The 13,232-nt window shown below is 35.2% G+C and overlaps 1 protein-coding gene across 2 annotated transcripts; it reads left to right on the forward strand.

The window, feature by feature from the left end:
- The first annotated feature begins 219 nt into the window (after positions 1-219).
- On the forward strand, positions 220-11,182 carry mpl (MPL proto-oncogene, thrombopoietin receptor). Of its 2 annotated transcripts, none has more exons than XM_028443833.1 (12): positions 220-338; positions 637-757; positions 2,101-2,276; positions 3,467-3,624; positions 4,376-4,511; positions 4,582-4,696; positions 5,403-5,572; positions 5,681-5,823; positions 7,255-7,408; positions 7,490-7,571; positions 8,897-8,984; positions 9,994-11,182. In XM_028443833.1, exons 3-12 carry the CDS (start codon positions 2,123-2,125, stop codon positions 10,429-10,431), a joined length of 1,638 nt encoding a protein of 545 aa, XP_028299634.1. In that variant the 5' UTR covers positions 220-338; positions 637-757; positions 2,101-2,122; the 3' UTR covers positions 10,432-11,182. The 2 variants fall into 2 exon arrangements, with proteins under 2 accessions (XP_028299634.1, XP_028299633.1); XM_028443832.1 differs by having other exon boundaries at positions 224-360.
- The last annotated feature ends 2,050 nt before the right edge of the window (positions 11,183-13,232 follow it).

Here is a 13,232-nt window from a genome sequence, read left to right on the forward strand (position 1 = left end):
CAATTTGTGGTTAAATAAAAAATATCTAAGAGAATAAGAATGATGATCTCTTGGTGAAAACCTCTCAAATTTAAGAATGATTAAAAGTATGGGGGGTGGGGGGGGCTCTAAACTGCCACACTGGCCTCATTTGACTGCACACAACTCACTGACTTCCTTGTTAAAGCATGATTTTTATGTCACACATGGTCCAACCCTCTCACGTTCACTCTGATGCATGTGAGACAAAGTGACACATGCACGACGCTGTCAGCTGGGCACGTTCCATACTAACCTGATTCACCATGACTTTGGAAATACTCCTGATGAGCCTGTGGATGCAGGTTCACTGCAATGATGTGAGTCATCTGTCAAAAGAAGGTAGGGCTCAGCCTAGTATATACTCACAACATGCTGCTTGCATGCAAGACAATTTTACTACAGAATAAATGCATTGAGCCGCAGATTTGGTGACATTTTTAACTTAATTTTTTATGAATATTCTAGACTTAAACCAATTTATTATTTATTTATATTTTGAGGATTCTTTGTTGATTTTGAAAATATTGAACCCCAAAAAAAAAAAATATCTATAAAAGGAATTTGTAAACAATCCAGAATTCATCACTCGCCGGTTTTTTGTTGTTTCTGGAACAGATGTTTTGCTTTTAAAGCACGAGCCGAACCCCAGATGTTTCACTCGCACAGAAGAAGATTTCACCTGCTTCTTTGAAACAGCAGACAACAACACGTATGATTTACTCTACACATTTCAAAGGTGGGCTTTAAAAGACTTAACTGTAAATAACGTGCAGAAAAAACGACCACAGCTATAGGAACTAAATCTTTTAACAAATAAAGGCATCAATCCCTAAAAGTCAACCATATATTTACTTTGTATATTTGATTTATTTATATTTTCTTTTTGTCATCTTTCGATAATTTTCAGTAAGACTTAAAAAAAGTTTGTATTCAAAATGCTTCTTTTGATCAACATTAATATAACTCGCTTTTGCAAAAAATTACCATTCAACCATGGTTGTGTTTATTTTTGTGTGCATTAGCTTAGCTGTTAGCTGTCAATTTGTGATTCAGGACCCACAATTTGGCCGTTTTCATTGGGTCTCAGACAAAAAAACACCCCAAAGAAACCTTTTGTGCTTTTATTTTGAATTTAAACTTGGTCGCCTGAAATGTCTAGTAATAAATTTTTAATTTTATTTTTTAATTATTATTCTTTTTCAAATTAAAACAACCCACAATCTTAAACAATTGTATTCTTTGCTTTCACTTTGTCAAAAATAAATTTAGTTAATAATAATTAAAGGAGGATTAAAGGGGAGAGCTTTTTGGGGTCCATCCATAAAGTCATCAAAATGATGATCCATTGTTCTATGAATGTGTGATAACCATATTTATTTATAAAAATTGTTCAAAGTGTCAATATTGGCAGAAAAAAGTCGAAACAATTAATTTAAACTGGCAAATATTGGGCCTGACAACCCGTGAATGTGGTTAAATTGGCAAAAAAAAAAAAGCATGAAATATGGTGAAAAGAGGTTAAAAGTGACAATAATGGGTCAACATATGCAACATTAGGTGGAAAAAATTGTGGGAATGGTTTATAAGTGCTGAAAATGTTTTGAAAGTGGACAAAATGTGCAGAAAAGGCATTGAATTTGATAAAGAAGTGGAAGAAATGGGAATAATGTAGCAAAAATGCATTAAAATAGCAAAAATATGGTAAGAAAAAATTATGAAAATAAGTTAAAATATGGCAAGTTTGGTGTCGTTGCGGATAAATGATCAAAAATAACCAAAATGGGTAGAAATTGTTAAAAAAAAAAAAAATCTAGTTCCTTGAAGGCATCTGGTGACCCCCTTCCAGGGTCTTGCAACCCCTATGTTGAGAACCCCTGCTTTAACAGAGCAGTGGAGAATCAGTCTTCATCTCTTTTTGAGTTCTAGGAGTGGGATTTTTGAGTTTTTACTGTACTTTTTTTTATAAATATTTTGTTAATTTACCCAACTCTTTATTCTAATATTCATTTGACACATTTTTTAAATTCTCAATGCACGTTTATGGATTTGTTGATTTGCGTTGTGTCCTTTGCGTCACAGTCAACCCACTGAGAGGTGTGAAATGTCAGCACAGGAAACAGAAGAGGGAACCTTCCTCCATGTCTGTGTGTTTCCAGACTCTCATGTGCTGCTGTTTGTGGATCTGCTCCTTGAAGTGGTGGAACGCAGAACCAACAGCACCACCTACACCCGCAAAGTCAGTGTGGAGGACAATGGTGAATGTTCAATACCTCTTATTTATATTTATTTATTTTTCTGTATTTATATTTGTTTTTCTGTGCTGTTTTTCTTGACTCATATCTGTTAATAATTCTATTTATTTCCTTAATTTTCCCTCCTGTATTTATATTAAGCCTTCGTGCTTGCTCTTTGGCTGCTGAAACATGTTAATTTACCCACTGTAGGATAAAATAAAGTATAATGTAATATAAAATCTAATCTAAAACACACTTCAAGGACACAATCTTAACTATATATCACTCTATGACTTTGCAGGAGCTTGTTTTCACACATGAACACATTAACTGTACAGTTTCTTTGCCAGGGGCAAGTATTTCATATCTCTGGTAAATAACTTTATAAGGTTTTATATAATTAATGATATAAAGCTGTGGTCTGTGCAAAACTAATTAGCTTTAAACTAATGCTTTTCAGATACAGTTTGATGCTGATATTTGATATCAGATGAAATATTTGTGAGATTGTTGAATCTGTGGACTATTTTGATTCTCCATAATATCAATAAAATAAATAAACAAAAAATGAAAAAGATAACGGTCCAAAAAAAAAAAAAAAGTAATTAAATGGAAAATAAATCAAATTAAAAATGAGTATCAGATTATATTGGCCTGCCTCTAAAATCTCCAATATAAGCACTTTGATACATTGTAGAATGTAAATTGTAGAATATGCTTATTTCAAAATTAAACTAGTGCTTATTTTACACTTTAAAAAAAAAAGTTTTATTTGATCTTTTGATGTTATTTTTCGGGGTTTTTTAATTTATTTTATTCAATGGTAGAATAATCTTATGTTTACGTTAAAAATTGTTTAATAATAAATCGGTCAGTTTTTCTCATATATCTATGTTTTGAGTAATATCATTTGATCTACCCTTTTCTAACATTTAACACTACAAAATAAGTATTAAAAGCAAAAAATATGGACGATTTCTGATGATATTGTATCAGATCGATATCAATATCGACAAATACCCAAAGATGCACTATTGGTTACATATCGAAAGTGAAAAAGTGTTATCTGATCACTCCGAGTATACCCCGGGTACATCTATAGACGTTCAGTTTTGTTTTATCACACACAGCCTTAACATGAGAAGCACATTGTGCAAACCTCCATCAGGCCTATTTCCTGCTGTGGTGTGACTTTGTCTTTGTGTGTTCAGTTCTTTTAGACGCACCCTTCAATGTATCCGTACAGCCAACAGGAGAAGTGGGACAGCTGGACGTCTCATGGTCCATAAAACTCAGCAAATACATGAGGAGAAAAAACACAGTGCACAGGATTCGATACTCGTCCAGGACGTTAGGAGAGAAAATAAAGGTATGAAAAAAAAAAAAAAAAAGAAGAAGAAGCAACAATCACTGAGAAAATATGTATCGAATATGGAACACACACCAAAGCAGACATGGGCAACTGGTGACCCGGGGACCAGCTGTGGCCCTCGATCTGTTTTTGTGAGGCCCACAAAGTAATCGCACAAACACACAAAATGACTCCAACACAAACAAACAAATTTAATACCAAATCCACAAAGTGACAAGTAAACACAAAAATAACAAACAAAATACACAAAATGACAACAATTCAAATCAACTGAAGAATTTACAAAAATAAAACACAAAATGACCTCAGAAACTGAAGTACACAAAATGTCTAAAAAAACACATAAAAGAGGAGAAAAATATACAAAACTACAACAAAAACTCACAAACCCATTGTTTTTACAGATATTAACACTGAAATGTGTCATCATTCTAAACGCTGACACAAATGTTGATCATGTGACCTTTGGATCAGATGGTTACAAATTTGCTAATGTTTTTTAATGCATTCTCTTTTTGTTTAAAAAATGGATTCCTGCTAGTTTTGAAAAAAGGTCATAAATACAGAACTATACAGTATATATAATTGTATACGCGTGTAACCCAGATTATACTGAGTCACACTAATCTAAATGTAAGATTATCTTAAGTTTTTGTGTGTTATGTGTACACCCTATAAGATCACCTTATATGTTCCAGTATTCAGGAGCTGATGCATCAAAGTCATGGAGTATACTTTGATGTTTCAGGCAAAGGGCCACGTACTGGGCTCTCTGGTTCCAGGCGAGGAGGTTGAAGTCCAGGTTTGTGTGAAAAGTTCTTCAGATGTTGGACACTGGAGCAGCTGGTCTCGCTCCGTACAAGCCGTGGCTCCTCAAAGCGCAGGTGCAAATGGCCTCAGATGATGATCTCATATAAACAGCAACAGATTCATGACTTTACATTGTGCTCTCAGATGACGTCTCACTCAAATGCTTCACCTCTGACCTGCATCACATCTGCTGCTTCTGGAACGGGAGCAGATACGGAGCAGAGATTCACTACAAGCTTTCCTACAGGATGAGTCCCAGGTTGCAAAAATAAAGATACCTAGCATCAGTACTCAAAGACATATTTGATCAATCATAATTTTCCTAATGATAGACCATCTCAAATGAGATTTTAAAAACCACAGAAATTGGTTAAAAGTTGCAAATTGTGGGTAATGGAATTTTAAAATGTAGGGAAAATGAGTTTAAACTGGCAAATAATGGGTATTAGATATAGCGAATGTGGTTAACTTGGCAATAATAAACATAAAATGTGGTGAAAAGAGGTTAAAACTCACAATAATGGGTCAACATATGCAACATTAGGTGGAAAAGTAGTGGAAAAGGTTTATAAGTGCTGAAAATGTCTTCAGGAAAAAATGTGCAGAAAAGGCATTGAAATTTGAGGAAGTGGCAGAAATGCAGTAATGCAGCAAAATTCTATTAAAAAGGAGCAAAAATAAGGCAATTTTTTTTTTTATGAAAGTAAGTTCAAATATGGCAAGTTTGGTGTAGTTGCAGAAAAAGGGTAAAAATAAGCAGAAATTGGCTCAAATTGTTCAAAAAATATTCATCATTTCTTGAAGGCATCTGGCGACCCCCTCCCAGTGTCTCGCGACCCCAAGGTTGAGAACCCCTGATTTAGCCTGAACTCAATGCAAACATTGATCATCATAGGATCTCTGTACATTTTAAAATGCAGACAAACCTTTTAATTTTGTTGGGATTTATTTTTGAACATTCGTAGTGAAGTTGGGAGCTGGACGGAGTGGAACCAGTGTCTTTTTGAAGGAAACTTCACTGACCTGTGTTGTTTCCATGGAGACGAAAGCAGAAAAGTCAGAGGAAAGCTGATCAGTATTTCAGGTCCCATCACCAGACTCTTCTATATCAAAGAATTCACTCTCAATCACTCAAGTAAGACGAGAAAAGCAACAAGATTACAGGACTATTTTGATCTAATTTACCACGTGCAGTAAATGCTTCATAGCTTAAATAAATGTGGGACCTGTTGTCTCTTTCTAGTTAAAACATCTGCACCAGGTCATGTGAGAGGAGTGATGGAGAAAAACAAGCTGTGTCTGGAGTGGGAAGCTCCTCTTCCATCTCTGCTGCCTCATCTGCAGTACGAGGTGGACCATCAGACCACCAGAGGTGAAGGATGGAAAGTAAGTCAATAACTTCATTTCCACTCATTTCAATCACATGCATTATTTATTTTAATGTCCTCTTTATCAGACCACTGTGTTTAAGTCGCCTTGTTTCATATATTCTCCTCTAGTCCTTATCTTTAACTATGGGGTCAGTTCATATCATTTTAACTCATTTTAATCCCAAGCACTTTGGTCTCAATTTTTGTTTTTGTTTTTGTTTTTACTAATTGTTCTTTAATAATAATAACAAATAATAAACAATAACTTTTTGGGTCCCATCCATAAAATCAGCAAAATGATGGTCCATTGTTATTTATTTATTTATCTGAATAATATCCACTGTTATCCAGGAAGTTTATTATCATTTGTGCCATAGTATATAGTCGTCTTAAAGATGTAAATCCATTTTAATCAGAAATAAACTGGGTTAAAAGTGACCAAAAATGGTGGAAAAGGTGGTGAAATGGGATTTTAAAAACTACAGAAATTGGTTAAAAGCTGCAAATTAGAGTGGGCAAAAACTGACAGAAAAAATGGTTTTAAAAAAAAAAAAAAAAAAAAAAAAAGGGTGTAAAGTGTCAATGTTGGCTTTAAAGTGGCAGAAAAAAGTAGGAACAATTAGTTTGAACTGCCAACTAATAGGCATGAAAAATGAATGAATGTGGTTAAGTTAAGCATAAAATATGATTAAAACAGGCTAAAAGTAACAATAATGGTGCAAAAAAAGGCAGTGAAATTTGATGGAGAAGTGGCAGAAACAGGAGTAATGTAGCAAAAATGCATTGAAAAGGAGCAAAAACATGGCAAGAAAAAGTGTTGATTTTCATGCATCCTTATTTTTCTTCCATTTTCAGTTTCCAATATCTCAAAAAATACACCAGCAAAAAACTAATAAACAATAAATGATTATAAGACATAGAGGCAAGCTACAATGACTTCATGTTAAGGATTTTCAATATCGGCGAGTGGTGAAATAACCCCAAAGTCGGGATCCAAAATAAAAGACGTTGCATAAAGAAAAAATGTTTCATATCCCAAGAAAGAGTAAACTTTACACTATAAATTAAAACATACCATATATGGACCACTTTCACCCAAGAACCAATGCATATATGCTGACTAATCATTAATGATGTGAACAGTCTATATGTACACAACTCAAAGCTGATTAAATTACAGGGAGCTGAGGCTAAAGTTGTTTAGTGAAGAACCAAACATGTTCCAGACCCAAACACTGACAAACTTTGTCCCAAATGTGAGGAGTTGACATGTCCACCAGATAAGATGTATAGCAGATATTTTTATGTATTCTGAGAGTAGGTGGAGCTGTATTACTATACCAAATTACAGTTTCCTATGTGGTGTAGTTAGTTTATCGTACTTTATTCCTTATGATAGTTATATTATAAATGATAGATTGAATGAATGGTGTGTTCCCCTCCCCAGAGGATCACGGGCCCTGAGACTGAAACGTGTGTTGAAGTTCCATCAGGATCCCAGTACAGTGTAAAGGTCAGAGCAAAACCCACTGGTTCCATTTACTCTGGCCACTGGAGCGACTGGTCAGACGTCCTTACTGGGGACTCCCCGACTGAAGTGGGTAAGCTTCAGGTTTGTTCTGATGAGTGTACCCTGTGAACAATGGTTCATTGAACACAATGCATCCTCTGTGATTGTTTAGGCCTGTGGCTGGTGCTTTGTATCCCTGTGTTAATGCTGACCATGGCCAGCGTCCTCCTCTGCTTCTTTTCTTCATATCTCAGGTTACATTTTTAAACTCATTCTCCTATTATCCTCAAACATTACTAACACATTTTACACTTTGGGTCAATCTGACCCCAGGGATATTTGCATGGAGAAAATGATTTTCAGAATATTGTTGACCAAGTTTAGGCACTTTATTTGTTGAATACATACATAAATAACCCCTTGATACTGGCTGCGTTTAAATAGTCCCTCAATCTCTGTTTCTTTCCGACAACATTTAAAGGGACACGCACAACCAAGCTCTTACGGAAACTCACAATGACCGACAAGGCACTGAGATCAAGTAAATTACCAAATTTGTAATTTTTTCAGCACGGCAGACGTCACTAACTTTTGCCGCCACCGGATTATTACGTCAAATATAGAAGTGCGTCTGATTGCAAGTACATCCAACTGCAGCAGTACAAGCAACGCCCCCTACAAACCACGAGCACGCAAGCAATTTTTCAATGTAAGCTCAAATTTAGCCATGAAGTGGAGGCAGTAGCGGTTGATGTTAGTGGAAAGGTTCACGTGCAGGTATTGGCTCAGGTGGATCAATAGGCCGTATTTTGTAGGGGGGGATGGTATGTTCGAAGCGTGGTTTGTAGCTGCTGCGGCGGCTGCGGTGGCTGCTGCTCGACCCTTCTCTATGATTGTCAAAACAAACGCGATCACCTTTTCCTAACACCTTTCCTTAACCCTGTGATGTCATCCACGGGGTTATGGAAAAGTGGATAGGAAAGAAGATAGGAGGGACTATTCGGACGCAGCGCAGATAATGCTGACCCACAATTCCTTGTGGCGACAACATTTAAAGGGACCCGCTCTTCCGCGTGTTCACGGAAACACAACGACAGAAAAGAAACGCAGATCATGTAAATTACCAATGCAATAATATGCCTTGAACAACTTTAAATAATCTAAAACCCATATTCGAACTATGAATGTCATGTGGATGTTGTAAAACAAACACAGTAAAGTCAACTTTTTGTGCAGCCTATTCTCATTATTTATTTATTCATTCAGATTAATATGGACGCAGCCTTAGAATATCTTGAAAATCTTTCATCCAAATCTTTTCTAATTTGGGGTGAAATTTAATTACAGAATGAACCATATTGATTTATGTTTTGATGCCTAATCAACTGTACCCATCAAATTAGTAAAAGTCATGAAAAATGAAGCAAAAAAAAATTAAGTTAACTATTATTTTTTTGAATGATGAAAATCAAATGGGGTCCAATTGACCCCAAGGGTCGGTTAATATCATATTTCTAAAATTCAAATCAAGTGTTGAAAACGTGCTTTTATGTGTTTTCTCCTGTTTGTTCCACTTCAGGAAGCTCAAGCTGTATTTTTGGCCTCCAGTTCCAAACCTTGACAAAGTCCTGCAGAATTTCCTGATGGAAATCAGCCAACAGACATGGGTAAATCATACAAGCGCTTGGTTTAAAAACACATACGTTACTAATATAACATATGACATTGCTCAGCAATGATTGAAGCAACAAAAAGGTTTACATTTATTATTAGATAATAATAACAAAGCCTATGAATAAATAAAGCAAAAAACCCCATGGTTGGATTGTACCAACTGAGTGAGAATTTTGATGCGATCCCAAAATGCACCACTAGAGGTCTCTGTTTAAAAAAATAATAATAATTATAATAGTAATTATCCTGATTTGTTGTGTTAAGACTATCATATGTCATATCATATATCTTATGTTGTGCAGTTCCTCATTTATTTTCTATCTATAATAAATTTTTGTCCCTAGTTTACAGCTTTTTATGCTATTTTTTATATATTTTGTTTAATCATTTGAATAATATTTAGTGTTTATTACACATGTATATTGTTTAATTATTTTCTGTGTATTATTTCAACCATTTTAATTTGTTTTTTTTTTTTTTTACATCTTGCCCAGGCCGCCAAATTGCTGGGGGGCAGCACTGGATACCCTAAATACCCTTTAATTGTATATAGCATATATATATATATATGTATATACTGTATATATATATTATGATTATTCTCAGACTTCCTCCACCCCAAATCTTTTTTCATTGCAAAATCACCAAAACAAAACATACTTAAATTAATTAATCGCGTATAGTTATTACTTTAATATATTTATACATAGATATATATACATAAAGTTTTTTTTTCATATGGCTAAAAAAACAGAAAATTTTACTGTAAATTTACAGTAAATTACAGGCAACGAGTTGCATTACTTTCACAGTAATAAAATACAGTCTGTTCTTTAAAGTAATGTTCTGCTAGTAATTTAATGTCTGCATATATTTAACAGTAAATTCTAAATTACAACATTATATTGTGATTATTACAGTTGAAACCTGTACAGTGATGATTTATTATGAAATATTACATTTTGTAAAATCCATATCACAATGTTTTCTACTCATCTTCAGGATCCTCCAGTGACTGCAAAGCAATGTCTGGAGGAAACCATGTCTTCTGTGGTGGAGGTGATGACCAGAGATGAATGTCCAGGTTTGGGAAAACCATCAGTGGAGATTTCTGAGCTCCTCTCGGCAGAAGAACGTTCCTCCTGTAGCACTGGGGTCACAGTCGCCCCCGATTATGTATCCCTGAGTAAGGAGAATGTCAGAAACAGTTACATCTACGAGCAGCTTCACAGAGAGGGAGAGGATTCTTCAGGAGATGATCTTCACTGCTCCTCCACCGATGGCTCAGAGAACGTGTCACGTTGTCTCAACACAGATTTTCTGAACCAGTCCTACCTACCTCTCGCTGAGTGTGTCAACACATTTACATCCAAGGCCAGAGCAGAGAGAGGACCAGGAAACTGCTACACAGCTAAAGGCCATGTAAGATACATAGATTAATGTAAAATAATATGCACTGATGCAAAGAATAGAGCAACAATTAAAATATTGCTCGAAGGAAGGTAGAAGCAGTCTCTGATCAAATGGGGCTAAAGCTGTTTATAGAAGTCTCTGGGTTAAAGTCCTACTTGTGGAAGCAAAGTAGAGGTGAATGCTACGCATTCCCACGAAAAATATAATTTTAGGAAAGATTTTAGCAAAATTTTAATAGACAAATTGGGAATGTAGCTGCAGGATTAAAACTTTAACAGCAGGTTTTCCTCAAAGTTTATGAGCAGCAGCTGTTACACTCTAACAGACCTAATCAAGCACTCACAGGTTTGCAAAAGCAGCCTAATTTGCATAAAATCTTAAATAACATTAAAAGTAAGAGTGTTCGCATTTTACAAATTAGATATTATCATTGTCAAAAGACATTTTTGATCTTTGACTGGTGTAAATCAGTTAATATTTGCATGGAGCATGACAAACAGGGTCCATTAAAAAATGTATATAAAATAAGGTTTTATATCCTCTACAGATTAGAAAGTGGATGACATTTTAGTGCTAAAATTGTGTCTCTGAGTTTAAAATTAACAGATATATAGCAGTGTAAAAAGCATAAAACCTAATATTACATTAAAAATAAAAGTGTTAGCATTTCACAAATCACGTAGCAACATCGTCACTGAGCAGCGAAACATTTTGACATGGTGTAGATCCGTTGAGTATTAGCAGGTTTCACATTGACACAACTGAAGTTTAAATTTGGTCGCAGACTGCCATATATATTCACAGCTTTACTGAAAAGACTGAAGAAGCTTTTTTTTTTTAAATATAAGCGCATTGTGTCAGTTTACTCACATGTTGCATTTGTGACAGAATCTTTTGTTGTAATTTTATTGTTCAATGTTTTTATGTGTATTAATGCAGTTATATTAGGGCTATATTAGCTAAATCTAATAATAATAATAATAATCAGGCAGCATTCGACATATTTTGGTGATGAACTTTTGGCTTTTTTTTACTATCCAGGAATTAAAATAAAGGAAAGCGATGTGTGGAGGAGTGGTTTGTTTTTTTTTTTGTTCTAATTGTTTTTACAATTTTGTATCGAGTACCGATATGTAAATTATTCTGTTGTAAATAAAGCACTAAATATGAACAGAATAATTTACTTTGAAATAACTCACACAGGTGTTTTAGGAGCGCGATACTTTTCTCTACCACTAGGTGGCAGCAGAGACCAACAGGCGGGAGATTAAAAAGCATTAAAGGCTGGATTTGTTCACACTATTGAAGCAACACCACAAACATTTATTCTGTCAACGACTGTCAGACATTTCTAAGCCCATTAGTAAAGTTCAGACTGATTAAACCATTGTATATTCATTTCTTGAGGTGTAATGCTTGCAGTTCCAGATATTTGGAACTGAGCTATGCGTTTGGTAAGCTAACGGCTAATGCACGTGACAAAATTAAAGCCTTTGGTCCATTTCTCAGCCCTTCACAGCATCAAAGTTTGCTAATTTGAAAGAGAATGTAACTGGGAAAACAGGAGTTATGAATTAAAACACTTTAAAGTAATGTTTCAGTCATTTGTGTATCACTGGTTTGTTTTTGAACAGATCATTTATTAAGTTTAAATAGTCATTTACAATGATTAATGTCAACGTAAGCACAACTGTGATTTTAAAAAAAAAATGTATTTCCTTTGTAAAAATGCTCAGATTTAGTCCAATTGATATCAAAATGGGTTTATATGAGATCAAATGAGTTCGATATTTCAGAAACAATGTTTACGCAATTTTTCCTCTGAGTAAAATTACCCCGCGGACCAAATTGGAATGCTTTGTGGGCCAGATTTGGCCCCCCGGGCCTTGAGTTTGACACCTGTGTGTTAGATGATCATTTAATGGATACCGTCCCTGTGATGGACTGGCACCATGTGCAGGCTGTACCCCCACCTAGCCCAGTGTGAGCTAGAGATAGGCACCGGCAGACCACCGCGACCCTGAAAAATAGGACCAAAGGGTCTGAAAATGGATGAATACTGTCTTTATTAGAAATGTTTTTAAAATTACAGAATAAAATACAAAAAAAACTAAAACCCCCCAAACACAAATCAGTGCTGTATGTTGATTTATTACACAAGATAACAACAACTGATCAATCAAATCAAATTCATGCTATTCAAATATTTTTCAGGAAATTTAGTTGTAAATTTGCTTCTGACGTCTTTAAAACTGTCATCTATCAGTCTTCCTCAGAGGCATCTACTGATTGCTTTGATGTATCTTTCTTAAGTAAAGCGTCAAAATTCAAAGACACATCAAAGCAATGAGTACATTTCAAAGTAAATTTCCTGAAATGAGTTTGTCTGAATAAATGGCACAAAAAAGAAGACAAAATGAACTTGCTGGAATTAAAACAAATTCACTTTATTAGTTTCCATAAATCCAAAGCAGAGAGGAAATCGTCATGGGTTCAAATAAGAGTCCTCAGCTGCAGACGTGTGTTACGCGTTTGTTTCTTAAGCACAGATTGAGGAGGTTAAAGCATCATCCAGCCCCGCTCTGTGAAACACACTGATGTCACATGTTTATAGCATCCACAGGGTGGGCCCCAATGACTGATACAAACAATAAATTCACTCATTCATGAGGCAATGACACAGCCAGGGCTGGAGAAAGTGAAAGGTGGAGAATGGAGAGGAAGAGAGAAAAAGTCTGTTTTTAAAGAGTCAGTGTTTACAGGATTCTCTCCTCCCAACAGGAATTCTTTCCATGTTCCATCACCGCCAACTTACCCATACGCTAACA

This window comes from Gouania willdenowi, chromosome 4, assembly GCF_900634775.1.
Source record: "Gouania willdenowi chromosome 4, fGouWil2.1, whole genome shotgun sequence".
Classification (NCBI taxonomy): domain Eukaryota; kingdom Metazoa; phylum Chordata; class Actinopteri; order Blenniiformes; family Gobiesocidae; genus Gouania; species Gouania willdenowi.

What these genes read in the sequence shown, in the direction of transcription:
- mpl (XM_028443832.1), top strand. Translation starts at nt 285, where the DNA reads ATGACTTTGGAAATACTCCTGATGAGCCTGTGGATGCAGGTTCACTGC. An exon ending in AGTCAGTGTGGAGGACAATG is followed by an intron (nt 2,277 to 3,466) that starts GTGAATGTTCAA and finishes TTGTGTGTTCAG; the next exon opens with TTCTTTTAGACGCACCCTTC. An exon ending in CGTGGCTCCTCAAAGCGCAG is followed by an intron (nt 4,512 to 4,581) that starts GTGCAAATGGCC and finishes TTGTGCTCTCAG; the next exon opens with ATGACGTCTCACTCAAATGC.